Genomic DNA, 23,305 nt, shown 5'->3' on the forward strand with positions numbered 1-23,305 from the left:
ATAAAAAAAAACTGAGTTTCTTTTCAAGTATTTACATGCATACTCTTAGTGGCCCTGACTAGGATAATCGGAACAATCCCGTAAATGGATCATTAAACAAACAATAACCCCTTCCTCCCCCCTCCCAAAAAAAATATAAATATAGATGGGGTATTAATAAATGCTAGTTTTTTTATACTAGCGGCTTCGCCCTTCACATCTAAAGGCCTTTTTCCAACAGGTTTAATGAGATTTTAAAGTTTTTTTTTTAAAAATTTATAATTTTTTTGTAGGTATCTTTAATAATTTTTATAAATTTTTATAAACTTTAATAATTTTTATAAAGGGGGGGTTTTTAATGCAACCATCTCGTAATCAATGTATAAATGGCACTTATAATTCGAATTTTGATCTAAAATTTTCCATGAGTTATCCTTGGTAGGTCTATTTTTCCTAAATCGAACAAAAAGTTGGAAAAGTAGCGGCTAACGGCTGGCGGCTCATCCGTTTAGCCATTTGTTGGGTATTTTCAAGCGAAATCCATCACGAAACCTCTCTCCACATAATGCTCTTTTCCGATCCAAAACGTTTTCAAACGGTTCTAGCCGGTAGTTGCTGGTACTAGAAATCTAAAAAATGTTTATTTTTATCATTTCACATGATTTAAAGCAAAAATTTGTTTCAAAAAGTTGATTTCTACGTAATTTATGACAGATTTGCCCTAAAAATAGCCAAAAAACGGCTAAACGGCTGAGCCGTTAGCCGTTACTTTTTCAACTTTTTTTTCGATTTAGGGAAAATAGACCTACCAAGGATTACTCATGCAAAATTTTAGATCAAAATTCGAATTTTAAGTGCCATTTATACATTGATTACGAGATGGTTGCATTAACCCCCCCATTTCTAAAACTTAGAAATTATAAAAGATATAAAAATATGTAATACATTTTTAAAATAAAAATATATTTTTTTGGGGGGGGATTTCTTTTTTGGGGAGGTTAGGGGTATCCCACCACCCAATAAAATAGCTTTAATCCATCGCAGGACCATTACCTATATTCCCTGAAGAGCAGAGCCCAATTAGTTAAGCGGATACTGAGATCTTAAGTTTCAGACGGACGGACAGACAGACATCAAGCTACTTTGTGTTATAGAAAATTACAAGTTTAAAAAGGTAAGTAATGTAGCCCGATTGTTAAATCAATAAGTCCAAACATTGCAGGGCTACTCCTCCTGCAATTTAACGACCTAACCAAAAACCAACAGCTAAAAATAATACATATGGCCAAATCCTATAAGGCTAGCCTATGAGTTAAAGTTTACAAAGTCTTACATATATACCTTTATACATATGTAAGACTAATGAAACCAAAAATCCTAGGCTTGATAACCTAAGCAAAACAATTCAAACAAATCTTCCGCCTCTGAGGGAATGATATTGATGGTTCACTATAGGTTTAAAGGATATTACCGGCTAATCTGTCTTATATTCACTTACAGATATGTAAGCACCGTTTACTAAGATATGGTTTAATATATAGTAGACTATAAAAGTTTGAAAGATTTTTAATCAATATAATAGATTTGAAATCTGCATAAAATTTTAAGGATTTTTTATAAAATTAGTTTTTTATATAATTCTGTATTTAAAGGCGCAAATACAAATTAAGTTAAATAATTTTGAGATCTGTGATTGGTGGATTGAAAACTATCTGCGCTCTGATTGGAGAAGCTTAAGTGACGTACATCTTTCAACCAATTAGAGCGTAGGTAGTTTCCAATCCAGCTATCCTATTGGTCAAAAATTATTAACTTAAATCGTATTTGCGCCTTTAAATAAAGAATTATATAAAAAACGAATTTTATAAAAAATCCTTAAAATTTTATGCAGATTTCAAATCTATTATATTGATTAAAAATCTTTAAAACTTTTATAGTCTAATATATAGTGCAGGTTTATATTTTTACTAGCGCAGCTACACTAATATCATCAGGGCCAACAAAACGCGAATTAATTTTACAAGTATTTGGTTTACTATTTGCGTAAAGCTGTCTATAATACGACGCAACAAATATCTAAAAAATTTCCTTATTTGAGCTTAGTTTTTTGCTGATTTTCTCAGCTTGTTTGTCCACCTGTCATTCTTGTTTTTTTTTGTTTGTACATGCTGTGCTTTTTAAAAAGAAAGTTTAAATGTTCAATTTATATATTTTACGCAAAAAAAGTGCATAAAAACTGAATTTATGTTATATTAATAGAAATTTGGCGCTTTTTGAAAAAACAGCTTTACGCGGTAAGTAAGGGTTATTCGTTTATCGTATGTTACCCAAGGTTAGTTTAGGCTATATTGGGTAAAAGGTAGCCCCAGGTATTGGGTATTGGGCCACTTGGGATTAGGGCCCTCTCTGAGGGTTAGTTATAAAGATTAAACCTCCCTCCTATGTATCTTTTTGTTACTAGGCACTTTGATGAATGGAATGTTTAAAAGTTGATTTTGTGCAGAAATTGACTATCCTGCAATTGACTATCCTGCAATTAGAATGGTATTAGTCTATGTTTTTTTTGTGTAGTTATGAATTTGAACTTTGTTTGCCCAAAAGCATAGTATGATTAGATATATATTTGATTAAGGTTTGTGCCAGCGGTCTGAAGAGATAAGAAAATGGACGACTTACAATTATGATAAACAAAATACTAAAAGTTTTAAAGCCAACGAATAATATAAAAATCTGGGTACCGGTGTAATTTACAGTCCAATGTCCCCTCCCTCCCTGGGTTTGTGCACGTAATTACCTTTATTTGGATCTAAGTGTATGAAATTACGAAAAATATTAATTACCTCACACAGAAGCAAAGCTTATTCATATTAATAGGTAGGCGTTTGAGAACTGAATAGACAAAAGAAAAAATGAATCAGGTTTTTGCATTTGAATGTTTTTTTTTAAATTAACCCATTTTGACATGGTGAAATTGGCCTATTTTATGAAGATGCCTACAAAGATAAGGTATAATCTATGAAGCGTTGCTACTCTATGTCCGTTGCACCCTTAAAACAAGTTTATTTTAAGCTAGTTGGATATCAAAGAATTATTTACTTTATTTTATAGTTAAAATTGTGAATTCTGAAATGATAAGGTTAGCATAATAACAAAAACTATTTTAAAAAGTAATTAAGATTTATTGTCTTGTTTTTGTACTCAAACACAACAAAATTCCGTGGATTCTTAAGTGTTTATAAGTATGTATTGTATATGATGCCAGGAATCTTAAGGTACAAGTTAAATTATTATACATCCAAGAACGTTCAGTGGGAGGGGGGGGGGGGTAAAGTGGTGATTACCCCCCCCCCCCCACCACCAACCAAACAATTTTGGGGGGAGAAATACCACCCCAAAATAAATAATCCTTACCAAAAACATTTTTGGTAAGGATTACGCGCATTTTTACTAGGGTAAGGGCGATCTCTGTGTCGAGGTGAAGTCGGTAATTTTTGACACACTTTCATTAAATGACATGTTCTAATCAACTGACAGAAAAAAACATCAAATCAAATTTGTTCCTTATTATAAACTAGCGGCTTCGCCCCTAGCCTCTAGGGGCTTTGCCCCAAGAGGTGATAAAAAAAATTAATATTTATTGTTATTAGTGAGAGAATGTTGCTATTCTTTCATTCAAAATAAATGCTGGAATAAAAAATAATAAAGGGCAGCCTGCGGCAGCCTGTAGCAGAGCAAAATAAAAAATAAGGGGGGGATTTTTTTGTTTTTGGGGTGGTTAGGGGTGTCCCACCCCCCAAGAAATTAGCTTAAAACCACCACAGGACCAATAGGTATATTCCCTGAAGAGTAGAGCCCATTCGGTTCAGCGGTTACCGAGATCTTAAGCTTCAGACGGACAGACAGACGGACAGACGGACAGACGGACAGACAGACGGACAGACATCGTTCTACTTTGTATTATAGAAGATTGCCTACAGAAAAGTATAAAATGAAATTTTTGTGAGATGAATTTTTAGGGTACTTATTGGGTCTCAAAGTCGGACGAAACAAATTTTTTTTTTTCGATTTTTTTTGGGTCGGAAAAAGAGTAAGTTGTACAAAAACTTGTTAGAGCTAGAGCTTAGACGTCTTCAGGGGACTTAATAAGCATCTAATGGGCTATCCATTTCCGTTTAAAACTTAAAAAAAGCTTGTATAGTGTTTTCACAAATTGACCTTTTCTGAAGCGGGGCGAACTCGGTTTTGGACTTTTTATACTAACTTTTTCAATTTTTTATAAAAAAAGTGAAATTTTCGAGAAAAAAGTCAAATTTCGCGTACTTCGGAAAAATTATTTTTTTCAGTAGAAAAATTGAAAAAAAATTTGTGCATGCTCTTTATTACATTTAGCAACTTTTACCTTTAGGGCATGCTGTAATAAAATCAATACGTTATCAATTTTTTGAACCTTGAAAATGCTATACTGACTTCGCCTCGAGGCGGGACGAAGTCTGTGCCGTTTTTTAGATCAATTTTGACAAATTTCCCAAAGTCCTACGATAACGTCCTTTTAGGACCTGTTAGACTTTTCCGAGATCTTTCTAATGGTCCTGGTCACATTTAAATATAACAATTTTTACCCCCATTTTTTTCAAAAAACCGAAAAAACACCCGAGTTCGCCCCGCCTTACCCTACTAAATATTTCATAATTAGGTAGGTACTTTTTACATTATTAAATTACCCCTCCCCCCCAAAAAAAAAATCCCCAATGATTATAGAAATATTACCCCTTATGTATATCAAAATTATAGGTTTGAAGGTTGGACACCACTAGTTTATAACCAATCAATTCAATAAAATAGCCTAGTGTTTTTTTAAGCTTACCAATAAGATTACGCGGTTATAAAACATTTGGTACTTTTGTTATTTACAGTTAACTATCCCCTACCTCCCTAATATATTGTATTACACATATATAGAATATAGATAAAGGAATCCATTACAATATACACTTGAGAGACAGAATGGGAAGAATAATCGGAATATACTTGATAAAACACCTTTCACTTAGGCATATATACACATTAGGCTTGTTCATTATTGTAGGTTTTCTGAGCTAGCATGTATAAACATTAGGCTTGTTCATTATTGTAGGTTTTATGAGCTAGCATGTATACACATTAGGCTTGTTCATTATTGTAGGTTTTCTGAGCTAGCATATGTACATATTAGGCTTGTTCATTATTGTAGGTTTTATGAGCTAGCATGTATACACATTAGGCTTGTTCATTATTGTAGGTTTTCTGAGCTATCATATATACACATTATGATTATTCATTATTGTAGGTTTTCTGATCTAGCATGTATAAACATTAGGCTTGTTCATTATTTTAGGTTTTCTAAGCTAGCATATATACACATTAGGCTTGTTCATTATTGTTGGTTTTCTGATCTAGCATTATAAACATTAGGCTTGTTCGTTATTGTAGGTTTCTGAGCTAGCATATATGCATTATATATATACATTAGGCTTGTTCATTATTTTAGTTTTTCTGTGCTAGCAGATATACACAGCAGGCTTGTTATAGATTTTCTGAAATAAATTATCCTTCCAGATTCCTACAGTACTATGACCCCCTCCCTTATGCTTTAATTTTTATAAACAATATAAACTTTTTAAATCTTCAACAGAAAAAAAATCTAACACTTAAATAAATACACATGCTCATTGCTCAAAACAGAATTCTTCAAAATATTTAATTTATAAATTATTATATTTTCTCAATAAAAACTATTATACATTTTAATTATAACCCTGTATCCATGGGCACAATACAACTTTCAAACATTTGATTTATATTGTTTTGTGAGATTGGATTTTTAAGGAGGTAGGAGCCATTGGACAGAATAATACGCTAGTTCCAAATTTTTTACATACAAGTTGTGATACTGTTTATCGAATCTTGATTTGTACAAATTACCAGCGTCCAAGCTTTTCAATAATTTTAGTTTACAAAAGTGGTAATTTTATTATTATTTATCTCAAATGTCTTATCCCTGAAAATCCTTGGGGTTTTTTAATATCTACTAACTGAATAACATTCAGCAGTTAAAAAATAAAGAATATTTTGATATGAGATTATGGAACAGATTTAATCTGTTCCAAATAGAACTGGGATATTAAACAAATATTTGAAATCTAAAATAATGCACACCTGGCTGGAGCAAGATTTAGGTTTTCAGGTGAGTAGATAAATATTTATTATAGAGTGTTTTACAGTTTTATTACATTGTTTGTGTTACTAATCTCTAATTATCATCTTTTACATAGATTTTAAATAATATACACAATATTTTTGAAGTCTAAATTTTTAAATTTCAGTAGAAAAAAAAATAAATTTTCTATGTTATTGTTCATATGCCTTTAGTAGGGAAATAATCAGCTTGATCTAACCATATTAATCAGAAAATTGAACAGATAATACAATGTTTAATAAATTAATACACGATACCAATTATGTCCAACTAAATTACCTTTTTTGTGGATTAATGTTATTTGTGGAAATGCTTGGACAATGCAGGTGGTAGGTACTATTCAAATAAGGTTTGATTAGATACAAGTTTTCAAACTAACAAATAAGAGAATTTCTTTAGATAACCTTGGCATGCAGTGTCCTATGACTTAACAATCTTTTATAGTTAGATTTAAATAAAAAATTTATAACTCTTAAAAACTACATTTGCTTTGAGGGGTGTGTGTTTATTCTCTTATGATATTCTCAAATCATATGCACACAAAGAACACAAAACTTGAAATTTAAATTTTGTTCTAAAAATATTAAAATTTGTTGAATGTTTGTGTAGACTGAGAACTGTGTTGTCAAGTTTCATAATAAGTGCTAATCATCATTGGTTGTGGGACCTTTGTCTGGAAGTACTTATAATCAGGGGATTTCTGCATTGTTTAGAGTTCATAGAACAAGGTATGTTCCAAATATGAGTATGATATATCTAGTTATATTAAAACTTAATAAAAAAAGAAAACATAAGACAAGGCTTCAAGCTTCTTTATAAGCAAAGCTCAATTAATTGGCCAGTCGGACAAATGAACACACCCACAAGTATAAGGTCACAACTCTTTGAATAATGAAGAAAGAGATTATGATAAAGAAGTCCGGATAAAAACTGATTGCATGTACAGTTGCTACGCATTTAATTGTTAATTATACTAAATTGTTACAGGAATCTTCCAACTTAGGCAGAAACGTGCTATAAATGTGAATATAACGTAACTGAAAAAACAGATTCATAAAAAGCAAAAAAGTGACAATGTATTTTCTTTAATATTATAGCAAAAAGCACTGAGAAAACTTTACCAGTTGTCAACTCTAAGATTCTAAAGTTTTATAAAAGTTAGAAAAGGGGTCCAGACTGAATGTTTAATATAGAAAATAAGATTTATTTGCGCCTAATATTTTTGAATTCAAACTTTTAAATTCAAAATTTTTTATCTAAAGACTATGTAGTTAAAAATATATTTCTTCAATATTTGAAAAGTATTAATATAATAGGTAAAATCTATTAAATTGTAAGCAAAACATTTTATTGCAATTAACAAAACCTTAAAACTAAAAACTGACATATTATTAAAATGTTTTTTGTTATTATGCCTTTCTTGCATTCAAAATTTAATTTTTTTTTTGTTAAAATACCACATAAAATATAAAATTGAGTAATTTTTTTTCTCATATATTTTAATCTAAATTCCCCTATTCTGGACATTAAATGAATTCACATATGATTCATACTAACAAAGGAATTGCAACAATTTAAAATTATTTATCTACTTAATTCACATTTCGAATACATAGCTCCAAGATGCTTGGAGCCCAGCCTCTACATAAAACATTATATGGTAGATGTAGGACAGTTTAGATAATGCTCTCATGTTATATTTTGCTGTTCTAATCGCTTATAAAAATGTGATATTAATATATTTGGGAATGGGATAGAACATAATGCTGGAGCAATGAATGTTTGTAAAAAGATGTACCATCATTTTCACCCAAATTTTATTTACTTCTAAAATCAGAATAAAAAACAGGGAGGAGGGAGGGGGAAATTGGACTGTAAATTAAACTTGTACCAAAAGTTTGCTAGACAAGTTCTGACTTTAAAACTTTGGATACTTAAAATAAATCTTAGTTGGTTGGTTTAAACTTGCGATGTCAAATGTTTCAACCAATAATTTTATTCTACATAAAGATTATTTTGTCTACCATCATAAAGTATGCACAGCAATCTATCATCCTTTGTCTTGTCCGTTAAGAACCACAGGTTCTGTGAAACTAGCTTTAATTGTGGGGAAATGATGGAATCCTTGTTGAATATGCTGTATAATCATATTTTATATTTTAACTATAAAAAGAAAACAGGTGATTTTCCTGAAAATGCGTGTCGAGCACTGAACCCCTCTCCCCAACTATTTTTTTAAAAATTCAAAATATGGCGGTCTATGCCTAATCCCTGCAAGGTGGGCCCTTATCCTGCCGGGCCTATGCTGCGGTGCCCCAACCCTGTGAAGTTTACCCATTACCTAAATTGACCTAACCTGAATTAACCTAAATTAATAAAAAAAAAGGAACGTTTGTCAGTCCGTGGATTTTTGTATTATATTGTGTTAAACCTATAGTATTCTTTGTGTACAAAAAATAGTTTATTAATAAATTCTTAATGCAATCTAATTATCATTTATAAATGTTGATATTAAATGTATATGTTGTTTTGTCCCAATAAATATTTGAATTTGAATTTGAAAAACTACCCTTCCCTTTTTTTTCAATTTCATTAAATAATGAGAGGGGTTTGGGTGTTCTTTGCTCAACAAGCCACTTTGAGGGAAAACGCCAGAAAACAACATGCTGTGGAAAGTGGAAAAATATAAGCTAAGGAATTTTGAATTTTGTAAAGAATTTAATTTTTTTCAAAGTATTGATGATATCTTACTTCAACATCCATATGTAGCGAAGCATAAAAAATCGTAGATGGGAATACGTACAAGTAGATTTAAAGTGTATCTTTTAAAAATAAAGAATAGATTTATCGGAGAAAATAAACATGAAACCTTTTTTTATTTTGTATGATGACGACGGTCAATAAATTACATAAAAGATGCTCACACAACAATAAGAAATTTTCTTTTGATACTGATATCCCCAAAAAATTGAAAATTTGACAAAAAACACCTAAAATATGGGGAAATATGTAAAACATATGAAAAAGCCAAAAACCTGCTAAAAGGAAGTCTGACCGCCATGTTTGTTTTCTTAAAAGGGCAGAAAATTTAATTTTGAATATCTATAACTTCAAAAATTTTGAAAATCGGACCATAAACACCAAAGAAATTAGGAAAAATGTGAAAACTATAAAAATAGCCTAAAACCTGCTAAAAGGTAGTCGGACCGTCATGGTTGTTTTCTTTAATCGGCGGGAAATTTAATTTTGATATCTATGACATGATTTTTTTAATCGGACCATAAACACTGAAGACATGGAGAAAAATGTTAAAATATAAAAATAACCTAAAACCTGCTAAAAAGCGGTCCAACCGCCATTGATGTGTTATAGTTAATTGTGCTCCTTAATGATGGGAATGTTGTCAAAAAATTTCAGCTGTCTATCTTTAATAGTAGCCGAGAAAATCCCGTTTTCCCCATAGCGTTACGGACTTACTGACAGTCTGACTAATAGAGTGAATTATAGAGTAGCTTCGCTACTAAAAATTTTGTAGTAGGCCTTCTATAACTATTTAAATTTAGACTGCGGATATTCGATTTTTTTTAAATGTTAGAAATTGGTAGCTATTTGAATTTGTGAATATTATATTACACTATAACGCGCAGGGATCTTAAACTGTTTTTAACCTATTTTTAAAACATATATCAAAAATATACTATGACACCAGTAGAATTAAACTGCAGAGCCTAAATTTGAATTAAGTCCCCAATAAACTTTTTTGAGGGGATTTAAAAATTAATTTTTACTGTTGCTGTGGTCCTTTTGGATCAGAGCAAAAGGTCTTTTTTTATTTGGGTAAAATTCATAGCTTTTAGAGTGTTTTGCTTCATATATATAGTATTCTGGTATAGAGTAAAATTAGGCCTTTTGATTTCATTTATTTTTTCACTTATTTAAAACACAAAAAAATTGGCTGTAAAGGGTTAAATAGTGTAAGATGGATGAACTGAAATTAGTTTCCGAATGTGAACACATTTTCCTAGGTGTTTCCCAATCCTATCTCAATATTTGCTACTAGCTAAAAAACCTTCAAACTTCAAAAAAAAATCAAAATTTGAATGTATTAACGATTTATACATTATACATTCAAAGTTTTAATTTTTCAAATTTAGATTTTTTTTTGGAAGTTTGAAGGTTTTTTAGCTAGTAGCAAATATTGAGCTAGGATTGGGAAACACCTAGGAAAATGTGTTCACATTCGGAAACTAATTTCAGTTCACCGTAAGATGACAACAAACGTTTACCCAATACAACAAATTTTTTTTGTCACATATACAAATATGATAAAATATAAGATTATTTAAACTTATTTTTTAAAATATTTTTAAAAAGCATGTATCTTTTATGTGTATGGTTTTCATTCTTTTCATTTTAATTAAATAAAAATTATTTAACTACATTGGAAATGAGTCACTTTGTGAAAACACTCTTTTTTGAATTGTAAAAAACTGAAATGAAACGAGACTTCTAATTGGTTCAGACTTCAGAATAATATGTTTTATTTTAATGTTAAATTTCTTCTATCTAAAATATTGTTTTAGAAAAAAATTATTTGCATCGAACAGAGTAGAGTTTTTATTGTTGTATTGATATAATCTGAATCACATCAAATTGTTCTGTAAGAAACAATTTAACCCCAAACTAAAAAATGCTTTTGCTTCCATCAAATGATCACAGCAACATATAAAATTGATTTTTAAATCCCCCAAAAAAAGTTTATTGGGGACTTAATTCAAATTTGGGCTCTGCAGTCTGATTCTACTGGTGTCATAGTATATTTTTGATATATGATAAAAAAATAGGTTAAAAACAGTTTAAGATATAAGATAATCGATAATAAATTGATAAACGTACTCAATCATGATGTACAAAAAAACATAATGTAGATAAAAATTATTGGTTAAAAAGTTGGGACATTACTAGTTTGGAATCAACAAATCAAAATCCAATACAGTATCCAAAGTTTTGAGTCAATGAATAAGAGAATGTGATTATAAACTCCTACCTCCCTGATAATGTGTTACAGTCAGGGATGAAAGGGACATTGGACTGTAAATCAAACTGGTACCCAAACAAATGATCGTCTCATTCCTTGAAATCCCTGATAACAGGACGCGTGTTGAGAAGAAAATGGATGATAACATAAAATATGCAAACCATGTACTATGGAATATTCAGAAAGAAAATTATTAAATTTTAGTTTGCGAAAAAAGTGTTTGGGAACTTCCTCCACGTTTAGCGGCATACGAAACATCCTGAAAATGAAAGCAGCTTGTAAAAAATTACCTCATGCAATACAATGACCAATGATAGGTTCGTTTGTTCTAGTGTTTGATTTCAAGGCTTCGTTTTAATTGATGTTGCTATTCTTGTTTTTAAAATCATTTTGAAAATCTTCCCTAAAACCAAACGGTAGCGGAACCAATTAGAGACGTTAGTCAATGGTCACCATAACTTTAAAAGCAAATAATGTTAGACTTTGAAAAAAATTTAAATTGGGGGAAAAAATTTAACATTTTGTCCTAGTGTGGTCTTCCACTTTGCTGACTAATGAAGTATAAAATTGTATAGGCCTGTGTTATATCTCAGGGATACAATATGTACAACTATAAACTAATACTATACTAATCAAGTATAATATCATATATGTGTTATATCTCAGGGATACAGGGATGTACAACTAGAAACTAATACTATACTAATCAAGTATAATATCATATATGTGTTATATCTCAGGGATACAGGGATGTACAACTAGAAACTAATACTATACTAATCAAGTATAATATCATATATATGTTATATCTCAGGGATACAGGGATGTACAACTAGAAACTAATACTATACTAATCAAGTATAATATCATATATGTGTTATATCTCAGGGATACAGGGATGTACAACTAGAAACTAATACTATACTAATCAAGTATAAAATCATATATATGTTATATCTCAGGGATACAGGGATGTACAACTAGAAACTAATACTATACTAATCAAGTATAAAATCATATATATGTTATATCTCAGGGACACAGGGATGTACAACTATAAACTAATACTATACTAATCAAGTATAAAATTATATATATGTTATATCTCAGGGATACAGGGATGTACAACTAGAAACTAATACTATACTAATCAAGTATAAAATCATATATATGTTATATCTCAGGGATACAGGGATGTACAACTAGAAACTAATACTATACTAATCAAGTATAAAATTATATATATGTTATATCTCAGGGATACAGGGATGTACAACTAGAAACTAATACTATACTAATCAAGTATAAAATCATATATATGTTATATCTCAGGGATACAGGGATGTACAACTAGAAACTAATACTATACTAATCAAATATAAAATCATATATATGTTATATCTCAGGGATACAGGGATGTACAACTATAAACTAATACTATACTAATCAAGTATAAAATTATATATATGTTATATCTCAGGGATACAGGGATGTACAACTAGAAACTAATACTATACTAATCAAGTATAAAATCATATATATGTTATATCTCAGGGATACAGGGATATACAACTATGTGCGTTCGTAACGGATAGCTCTTATTGTTAAATTAGACATGTTAGAATTGTCCTATCGATTTCAAGTGTAAAATGTTAGAACTTATACCACAATGTAATATAAACTATTTCTAATTCTTTCCCTATTTTACTATGATGATACTATGGGAACTATACAAAAATTAAATTGCACTATTTTTAATACCAGTTATATATCCATTTATCCCTTTTTCTCTCAACAAGAATATAAATTTATGCTCTATGAAAATTTATGATTTTCTCCCTTTTCGTACAAAACGGTTTATTAAAACCGCCGAACTTAAAATTGCAAATGATTACATAAAAAGGATAAATTATCCGGAGGGGGTGTTCCACCTTGTAGATTTAGCAGTTACTGAGATCTTAAGCTTCATATAGACTGATGTACAGACAGACAGTAGGACAGATAGATATCCTACTACTTAGCATTATTAATAGAAAGTCGATTTTAGCAATCTTAAGTTCTTAAGCTTTTCAGATTTTGGCGGTTAAATTAATTTCGTATGTTGCTGTTTAGGTTGAAATTATGGCACCCAAAAATTTAAACACATTTATTTTAAATAATCTCTTGGGAGTTTAATATTTCTTGTCAGCAGGCATCTACAGGCATCTTGTAACATTAAAGGTATCCTTATATAAAGTAACAGGATGCCAGTGTTTTATTTCGGAAAGATCTTGCAAATATGTGATTTTCCTTTACAGTAATGCTCTAGATGCCTCTATTCAAGGTAAAAAATACTTAATTTCAATAAGTAAATAAGTCTGTTTTTTTTTAAATATTTCTTAATTAAACCGATTACGGTTGAATTTTTATTTTCAGCTATTCTGAAAAATCGTGTATCATATTGTATTACAAACAATTTTTCACGAAAAATAAAATTGAAATAAATAACTATTTTGTGTTTTTCTATTATGTATTTGTTTTACATAATAGTATTTGTTTTGTGATATAACTAACCACTTTAGATAATATGCTTTTATGTTTTATATTGTATTTTTAAAAGCGAAGCATTTCTTTATTTGGGTCGGTCTGTAACGGATAGCTCTTATCGTTTTTAAACTTGGCCTGACGACTTCACGTATAACCAATACCAGAAAGGCCGTGTATCTTTTTTTATTTGATATTATTATCCCAGTGACTTTTTAGTAGCGAAGCTACTCTATAATTCACTTTGTCCGTCCGTCAGTCAGTCCGTCCGTCAGTCAGTCCGTCCGTCCGTAACGCTATGGGGGAAATGGGATTTACTCAGCTCCTATAAAAGATAGAATGCTGAATTTTTTTGACAACATTCCCATCATTAAGGAGCACAATTGACTATAAAACATCATTGGCGTTCGGACCGATTTTTGGCAGGTTTTAGGCTATTTTAATATTTTTCACATTTTTCTCCATATCTTCAGTGTTTATGGTCCGATTTTCAAAATTTTTTCAGTTACAGATATCAAAATTAAATTTCCCGTCGTTTAAAGGAACAACCATAAGGGCCAGACTGCCTCTTTAGCAGGTTTTAGGCTATTTTTATATTTTTCACATTTTTCTCCATATCTTCAGTGTTTATGGTCCGATTTTCAAAATCTTTTCAGTTATAGATATCAAAATTGAATTTCCCGTCTTTAAAAGAAAACAATCATGATGGCCAGACTGCCTTTTTAGCAGGTTTAAGGCTGTTTTTTATATATTTAACATTTTTCTCCATATCTTCAGTGTTTATAGTCCGATTTTCAAAATTTTTCAGTTATAGATATCAAAATTAAATTTCCCGTCTTTTAAACAAAGTAACCATGACTGCCAGACTGCCTTTTTGGCAGGTTTTAGGCTATTTTTATATATTTAACACTTTTTTCCATATCTTCAGTGTATATGGTCCGATTTTCCAAATTTTTTAAGTTAAGGATTTAATTTTTTTGTCGTTTTAATAAAACAACCATGACGGCCAGACTGCCTTTTATCAGGTTTTTGGCTATTTTTTATATGTTTTACATATTTCCCCATATCTTTGTTTTTTTTTTATGCAATTTTCAAACTTTTATGGGATATCAGTAACAAAATAATCTTTCCCATTGTTATGAGCATCTTTAATATAATTTACTTTGACCATCGTCATCATGCAAAATAAAACAAGGTTTCATGTTTATTTTATCCAATAAATCTATTCTTGATTTTAGTAAAAACCTTTTAAATCTACCTGTACGTATTCCCATCAACGATTTTTTGTGCTTCGCTACTTATGGATGTTGTCATCCTTGTTTGGAATACTAATTCCTTGAACCATTAGGTAAAATTTTGTAAGCAAACAAGTGTTAAATTGTAAATATTTTGATAATTTTTGAATAAATTTTAATAAAATTTTTGTTTAGACCACAAAATGTTAAATACTAATTGGGTTGATACTCTATATGTGTTATTAAATTTACTTGAATGTATTTTTTTTATCTTCGCTTTTATGGATGTAGTGAGTTGTCATCCTTGTGTTATATCAAATAAAAACAGAAGAAAGTGTACTTATTAGATAGCATAGCAACTCCATAAATAATTTTTATACCCGTGAGTTCACTCAAACATCTTTCAGTACAATTTAATGACATGATTTCTGGTTAATTGATAATATTAACATTGCCTTTTTTAAAAAGGATGACAACATTTCAAAAGGCAAAACTCTAAAATCAGACGGTTGGACAAACGAACATTAACACTTGTTCGTGTCAGAACTTAATAAGCAGAATATTAATTTGTAAATCTAAACAAAATTTGTTGCAAATTTTTCCACCAGTTGTCTTGTTTATTGTACTTGGCAATATTCATCAATTTATCATCTATGTCCTATTACTTAAGATTCCTGATATGAAAAGATATTAAAACTTTCAATAGTCCTCAAGTTTTTAATATGTTCAAATTTGTAGACCGATGCATTGCTAGTAAACGCGGTGCGTGCACAGGAATTTAAAGGGGGACTGTTAAAATCTAAGAGAGAGGGGAAATTGGGAAAAAAAAGTTTATTTCTGAAATGTTTTTCTCCATGGGGGTATTCAAAAATTCCCATTAATCCCCACACACACACAAGTTTTCCGTCTGGCTGTCTGTACTGAAGAAACTCTCTAACCACTAAATCTTTATGGTTAGCCTTTACAGTGAAGCTTTTGTAAGTCCGGGTGAGGTTTTGAACTTTTGGGGGAGAGTACCTCAACCCTTCCAAGAGAATTTGCTCTATAAAATATAAGAGCATGCCATATACAACAAGCTATTTAAACGAAAAGAAAAAAATTTAGATCAGACAACCCAAGGGCCTGAAAATAGCTAATTTGGAAAAGCATAAATATTAAACTTATGTCTATAATTTTTCTTAAAGGTCATTTTGTATAAATATTAGACATATATTATATAAAAGGATGATAACTTACATAAGAAGCTAAGCACAAAAATTATGGATGAACAAACGGAACAAAGCAGATGTTCAGTGATAAAAAAAGAGGAAAGGAATAATAAATATAATAGTATAAGTAGTAATTACCGACGGACTCACGTACAAAGTAAGGGTTATACTAGATGCTTTTTTTATTTTAGGAGTATTTTAACATAAAAAATCATCAATTTATCTTAAAAAGCAGCCATTAATGTCACATTTCCCCCATAGCGTAACGAACAAACTGACGGACGGACAAAGTGAATTATAGAGTTGCTTCGTTTCTGTTAAGGGAATTTACTAAGAACGTCTGTAAATATTATTAATAGAATTATTCGTCAATGCTAAAAAGAAAGGAAAGCCAGGTAGAAAACCAAATCTGTTTGAATGTAACTAATGTACATATAGTTGGTTTGTTGACAGCTTTCTAAATTCCATGCAATTATAGAGTAGCGGCTGCATGCTTCACAGTGATAAAAAGGAAATACTGGTCTAACTTACACACGGGTGCCTCATTCTATATACATAAACATAATTGGGCACTCTTATTAGTATAGGTAACTCTTACGTTTTCATACCAACTTATATTCTGCATTTTTAGGAAAGCTTATTAGTTTCAAGTGTTTAATGTAATGCGTAATGTCAATTTAATAAGTTAAAATGTAGTTTTAACGCAAAAATTATTTAACATGTTTGAGTATTTGAAAATGGTAACTAATGGTGTTTTACCCAGGTCTTATTCAAAGGTATTCTAAAAGGAATTATAATTTTATTATGATACATAAAACGTTCATTAGTAATCGAATGATTAAATATTGTATTATGTCAAAGTAATTTAATTTACGGTAATATGTTCCTAGTAACGATTATCTACACAAAAAAAAACTATGAACATTAAAGGTAGCTAATTGCCAACGCACAAAGTTTTAGGCATTAGACGGCCTGTAAATTATCTGGAATAGCTAAAATCCAATGAAGCACTGGGAAAGCTTCACTTTAGAAAAACACATAAAATAAGTCTTTTTCATGCATTTATGTGCACTGCGAGATTACTGTGCATTATTGAGTAATGACTATTCCAGATCATTTGTAGGCCTACCACCGTTTGGCCGTTAGCAGTTAATTTATTTTTGGAGATAAATGTAAACAGGAACTAGTAGTAAAAAGTCTATGTCTAGTTAATCTAAAATATTTTATATTATTTGTCTGAAAATATGTTTTTTTTTAAATGCAACTTTTTATCCTAGCCATAGTCTTTTTATAGTGATTATTTGTAAACCATATATATATATATAAACCATATGTCAATGAAAGGATTTAGATAGCTCATTATGTCTAGGAAACTGCCCGTAAGAAGCTCAAGAACAGAGATAACAGCACAGATTCAGAACCTGATATAACACAACCACAAGTAGGTAAGATAAAGAGTACATATAGTACATATTCAGAATATGATACAACACAACCACAAGTAGGTGAGATAAAGAGTACAGATAGTACATATTCAGAACATGATATAACACAACCACAAGTAGGTAAGATAAAGAGTACATATAGTACATATTCTGAACATGATACAACACAACCACAAGTAGGTGAGATAAAGAGTACAGATAGTACATATTTAGAACATGATATAACACAACCACAGATTCAGAACCTGATATAACACAACCACAAGTAGGTAAGATAAAGAGTACATATAGTACATATTCAGAACATGATATAACACAACCACAAGTATGTAAGATAAAGAGTACATATAGTACATATTCAGAACATGATATAACACAACCACAAGTAGGTAAGATAAAGAGTACATATAGTACATAAGCAGAACATGACATAACACAACCACAAATAGGTAAGATAAAGAGCAAATATAGTACACATGTCAATTACAGCATATAACCAACGCATTGATTGCACAACCTTTCTCAAAATATTATACGTGCAATAATTAATTGAAACTTTTTTGAGCCAAGGCATTCTTTCTAAACTAACTCTGTGTTACGCTTGATATAGCAGCAGTATATAAATTTTTTTTATTAAAAATCCATTTTTTTTTTCAGTCCAAGCTCGAACATACAAAAGGCCGAGCCTACCTCTATTCAACAGAAGTAAGAGTGAGAGCAAACAAGACAAGGACAATCATCTACAAAGGAAATTATTGACATTTTGAAAAACTTGAGTTCATCTAAATTCTTCTTATTACATGTTTTATTTCATATTCTTGTATGCAAATTTTCTTCATTAATTATCATTAATTTAAAATATTTAATCTTTTTAAGTTTAGGACATATGTGTAGATATATATTTTCAAAACATTTACAAAAAATTGCATTCATAATACAGTCAAAAGCCTTTGACAAATCGAACTAAATACAAATTGGTATTAAATATTCATCTATGCTATTTATGTTTGATTAAATAACTCATTTGAAATATGCTTGCTGATTTTAAAAAGTATTTAGAACAATTTTTTCATAATAAATTATTAAATTATAAATTAATTAAACTTGACTTTTTTGCACGGTGATACTTCGGATGATTAAGCATAAAACTAAAAAAAAGTTTATTTCCAATTCAGTTGATTACGTTTATGTTAGGCGTCCTGTGTTAGAGCAATTTTGCATTAGATTCAGAAAAAGTAGCTTAATTAGCTTCTAAATAATAATAATGTTTCTCTTATTTTTAATGTACTGACTTGTTGAGCTTCGTTTATATAAATGTTGTAATTCATGTTTTTTGTTACTTAAAATCAAATTTGCATAAAAAAACACTTGAGGAAAATTAATTAAAGATTTTTTTTTAAATAGAATAAAATTTTAAGTCATAATTCTTTTGGTCGAACTAACCTATAAAAATCTTGCATACAGTCATTTCTAACAGACTAACCAACATGAAAGACATAAAAAAATTCTCAATAATGAAGAGACTTTAGTCCGCTAGTTCTGGCAAATTCTGTTTCAGTTCCGGAATTTCAAGAACCAACACAAGCCGGGCAAAATCAAGGTTTGTTGAAAAGCGAAGCTTTTCTATAAATAGTTTCCGTCCGAACGCATCTTAGGATAGCTCTTATCGTTAATTTAGAATTGTATTATGATCGGTATCAAGCAGTGAGTAAGTCTATTTAAAGGATGTTGTTTGAAATCTTTTTGGAAAACCCCTTTTTTCTCTTTATTTAATTTTTCTAAAAAGGATTCCAAATAAAACAAAGCAAGGAACAACGTTATAAATGAAGCAACTTTATAATCTAGTGCTAGATATTTTTATCTTTTAATTTTTTGAACTAATAAGCTTTGATATGCTGGGTAGAAAATAATAAGAAAATAATGAGACGGCCTCAAATTCCAGTAAAATGATACAAATTTCGGTGTGAAATTGACTAAATTTAATATATTTTGAGCGAAGATCCCTCCACAGATTATAACGTCATACGATAGAATAGCCAATGAGAGTCCAGTATACACTGTAATTGACCAATGGAAAAATTTATGCTGGCCTCTCATTGGTTATTCTATCGTATGACGTCATAATCTTTGAAGGGACTTTAATAATCTTCATTTTGAGCGATTAAAAAAATTACATTTTCTGTTTATTCTAAGTTAGCACCTTTTGTTAATAATAACCCATTTCTCCTAATCTCGAAACCCCTAATAGATCCTAAAATAATAAGCGGGTTATAAAAATTAAAGTTATTATTTTCAGACTCTAGCAATATTTTAAATATAATATACATATGCTGCCATCTTCTCTGCTATTGTTCCATATTTTCTTGTCTATAAACTTTATTTCTTCTTCCCGATTCTTGCTGTCTTGCTAATTTTCCAGGGAGGCTGGGGACAATCATTCAATTAATCTAAAAATATCTACAGTTTACAGAGATTGTAAGGTATAAGCAATGGACGATAAATTGATGTAAAGGCAAAATGATGGATTTTCTTTAGGTAGATAAAAATTTTGGTTCAGAATTTTGACCACTGCTAGCTTCAACTAAGTATCCAATGTTTTAAACCGTCCAGTGTATGAGATGTTTATCAAAATATGTGTAATATATCATTTTACAGTCCAATATCCCCTCCCTCCCTTAATATTATCAGATATCAAGGCAGAATGTCAAACATTTCGTTGGTCCTACCGTCTGATTTTAGAGCCTCGCTTTCAAGGGTGTTGTCATCCTTGTTTTTCTATTGTTTAATTTTTCCTCGTCTAACAATTATAATTCTATCTGTGTTTTTATATATTCTTAATGTATTTTTAGTCTACTAATAATAGAGGTATCTTATCAATACATAGAGTGCTCAAAAACTAAATCATCTTGCAGGAGAAGGACAAGGACGTCCAAGGGTGGGGGTAAAAAAATGTTTAAATCAAAATTAATTGTCTAGCTTTAATAAAATTGATAAAATAACTTAATCAAACATTTCAGTTAATTTAAAAATCTTTTAATCTAGGGGCAATTTATCTTGGCAGGCTACCGGGGTGGTGGTACCCTCCCCATAAATAGTTAAAAACCTTACCAGGACCTATTTGAACCTACAATTTAAAGAAGAATCAAATTGGTTCATCAGTTAGTAAGACTTGTAATTTGATTATTGTGTTTTCATGTATAGGAATGAGATACTGTACTAAATATCTAATAGTACTTTATTATTAGGTAGGTACTTTTTTACATTATTAAATTAAAATTACCCCCCCCCCCCCACAACAGATTATGGGGGGTATTTAGCCATCCCAACAGATTTCAGAGGGGGTAATTCCCCCTCCACCAAGCAAATTTTACCCCTAGGGTAAAAAATAATATTGGAGGGGGTTAAACATTTTAAGAATTGACAGAATATTAATACCTAAATTACCCCCCCCCCCCCTCTAACAAAAAATTTACCCCCCCTCCAAATAAAAAATATTGGACGCCCTTGGATAAGGATATGAAAAATTGATGTACATCCACAATAAACAAAATTAATTTTATGTTGATACAAAAATTCATATGTAAACTAAATAATCCAATAATGTGCACGGATGTTCCTATATTATGTTCCTGTCGGCCCAATTAATGGATTGGCGGTTAAATTAAGTACAGGGTAGACCCTCAGGATAGGCATAAGGGAAAAAACTACCCCCTTTTTTATTTTCATTTTTTTTTTCTCCAAATAATGGTGGGATTGGGGTTGTTCTTTGCTAGCTAAGCACTTTGAGGGCAATCACTGCACCAATATGTTGAAATGATGATTTTATTTCTTATTTGTCTAATATTGGTAAAGAAATTATGTCTGAGTTGATAATAACTTTGTTATATCAAGGCTCAGGGTAATAGGTAAGGGTTGATTATATAAAATAGTACTAAATCTTTTTAAGTTTTTATTTGGTTGGAATGTAATTAAATGATTGTATAGCAATAAAGTAATTTTGTGTGTCATATTTTTAATAGCAAACCTACCCTTTAACTTACTTTTTCAATAGTAAACCTACCCTTTGAATAAGTTAGTCCAATGGTCTGGGTGTTATGCTGGTATTTTATCTACATTCTATGCCACACGCTTAAAGCTTATAGTGCATTTAAAAAAATTACGCCATACAATACAAATTATTAATAATAGGTCAGAATACATTTTACCATTGGTTAAATAAAATGTAAACTGGCCTATCATTAGTCATTTGTATGACGTCATCTTTTAGTCACTATAAGCTGCTTATTAAATCATATATCTTTCAGTCCATTTTCAGAATTGTTGAATACATGACTTAGAAGAAATGTATAACATAATGTAGATGCTAGGATTCCATCAAAACTTTGTGTAGCCATCACAATTAGTTACCCATACACACACACACACACATACACACAAAAAAAATACATCAACGAACACACACATAGACTTTGCCCCCCCACACACACAGACACACACATACACATACACACACACTCACACATCAACGAAGGCACACTTAGACTTAGCGGTTAGCCCCCCACCCCACACACATACACACACACACTCACGCTTAATTATCTTTATTTAGTTCAGGACAAAGCTAAACTAATCAAACAGATAAACGCACATTGACTTATTTTAGTAGCAATATCTTGAAGTAAAAACAGAAATTTCTTGTAGATCTATCCTAAAATTACCTGAATACAGGATGCTTAACATTAACATATTTACATTTATAAGACTTGATCATAGAGATGCTTTGTTGATAACATAGTACCTAATTGTACCAGTCATCATTCCCTAAAAATTAGATGAAGAGGATAGGAAAATTATGTTTTATAAAATATAATATAAAAATCAACATGGATCCAACGGACTTTCTGGTTATAATTATAGACTTTCTAAATTCTACCTAACTGTTACAGAAACCATCATACAAAGTTTGAATTAAATATTTCTAACACTTTTAATTTTCGGCTTGATATGAAAACTGGTATTTTTTGGTGGTATTGACGACTCAACGCTAATAGGGAAAATATAGTTTTTAATGTGAAATTGAAGTTGACATAAAAGTTATTTTTAGAAACATACAGATACAGTTACGTCGTAATCCTTATACTAAAGTAACAGGATGTCTGTGTGTCTGTCTGTGTGTCTGTGTGTACCGAAGGATCTCGCTAACCGCTGAACCGATCGGGTTCTCCTTAACAGGGTAGCTTCTCATAAGTCCCGGGAAGGTTTATAACTATTTTGGGGGAGGGTACCACCACCCTCCCAAGAGAAATGACAAAAAAATCGAAATTTTAAAAAATTTAGAGGAGACTTCAACGTCAAATAAAGAGGTATCGTCATAAAAATTAACTTTAACAAACAAAAACATTTAAAGTGCCACTAGAGGCCTCTAGGGGCGTAGCCGCTAGTTGAAAAATAAAGAGTCAATCGCAATAACCTTGTGAACTTGTAAAGGATAATGTTGACTGACAAATACAGTGTTTATATAGAACTAGGGGCTATGCCTCTAAAGGCATTTATGGTCTTTGAATAAAGGGGGAGGGTAAGTTAGTCCATTCATGACAAACCCCGAACTGTCCAGTTTTGAGGAAGACGTTCCAGTTACGTCA

General features: G+C 30.6%; 1 protein-coding gene across 8 annotated transcripts in view; it reads left to right on the forward strand.

Moving 5' to 3' along the window:
* The first annotated feature begins 16,668 nt into the window (after window positions 1–16,668).
* nompB (intraflagellar transport protein 88-like protein nompB) overlaps window positions 16,669–23,305 on the forward strand; it is a 54,821-nt gene continuing 48,184 nt past the window's right edge. For 2 of the 8 annotated variants that reach the window (XM_080162356.1, XM_080162357.1), the window contains exons 1-4: window positions 16,840–16,994; window positions 17,588–17,663; window positions 18,321–18,409; window positions 19,191–19,263. In XM_080162356.1, the coding sequence (XP_080018482.1) occupies window positions 16,938–16,994; window positions 17,588–17,663; window positions 18,321–18,409; window positions 19,191–19,263 (295 nt within the window). In that variant the 5' untranslated portion in view covers window positions 16,840–16,937. Of the gene's footprint in view, window positions 16,806–16,839; window positions 16,995–17,587; window positions 17,664–17,900; window positions 17,933–18,032; window positions 18,053–18,320; window positions 18,410–19,190; window positions 19,264–23,305 lie in introns of those variants that run through there. The other 6 variants (XM_080162358.1, XM_080162359.1, XM_080162360.1 and 3 more) reach the window with 6 other exon arrangements.

This window comes from Acartia tonsa, chromosome 5 (assembly GCF_053477335.1).
Source record: "Acartia tonsa isolate MP-2025a chromosome 5, ASM5347733v1, whole genome shotgun sequence".
NCBI classification, from domain to species: Eukaryota; Metazoa; Arthropoda; class Copepoda; order Calanoida; family Acartiidae; genus Acartia; species Acartia tonsa.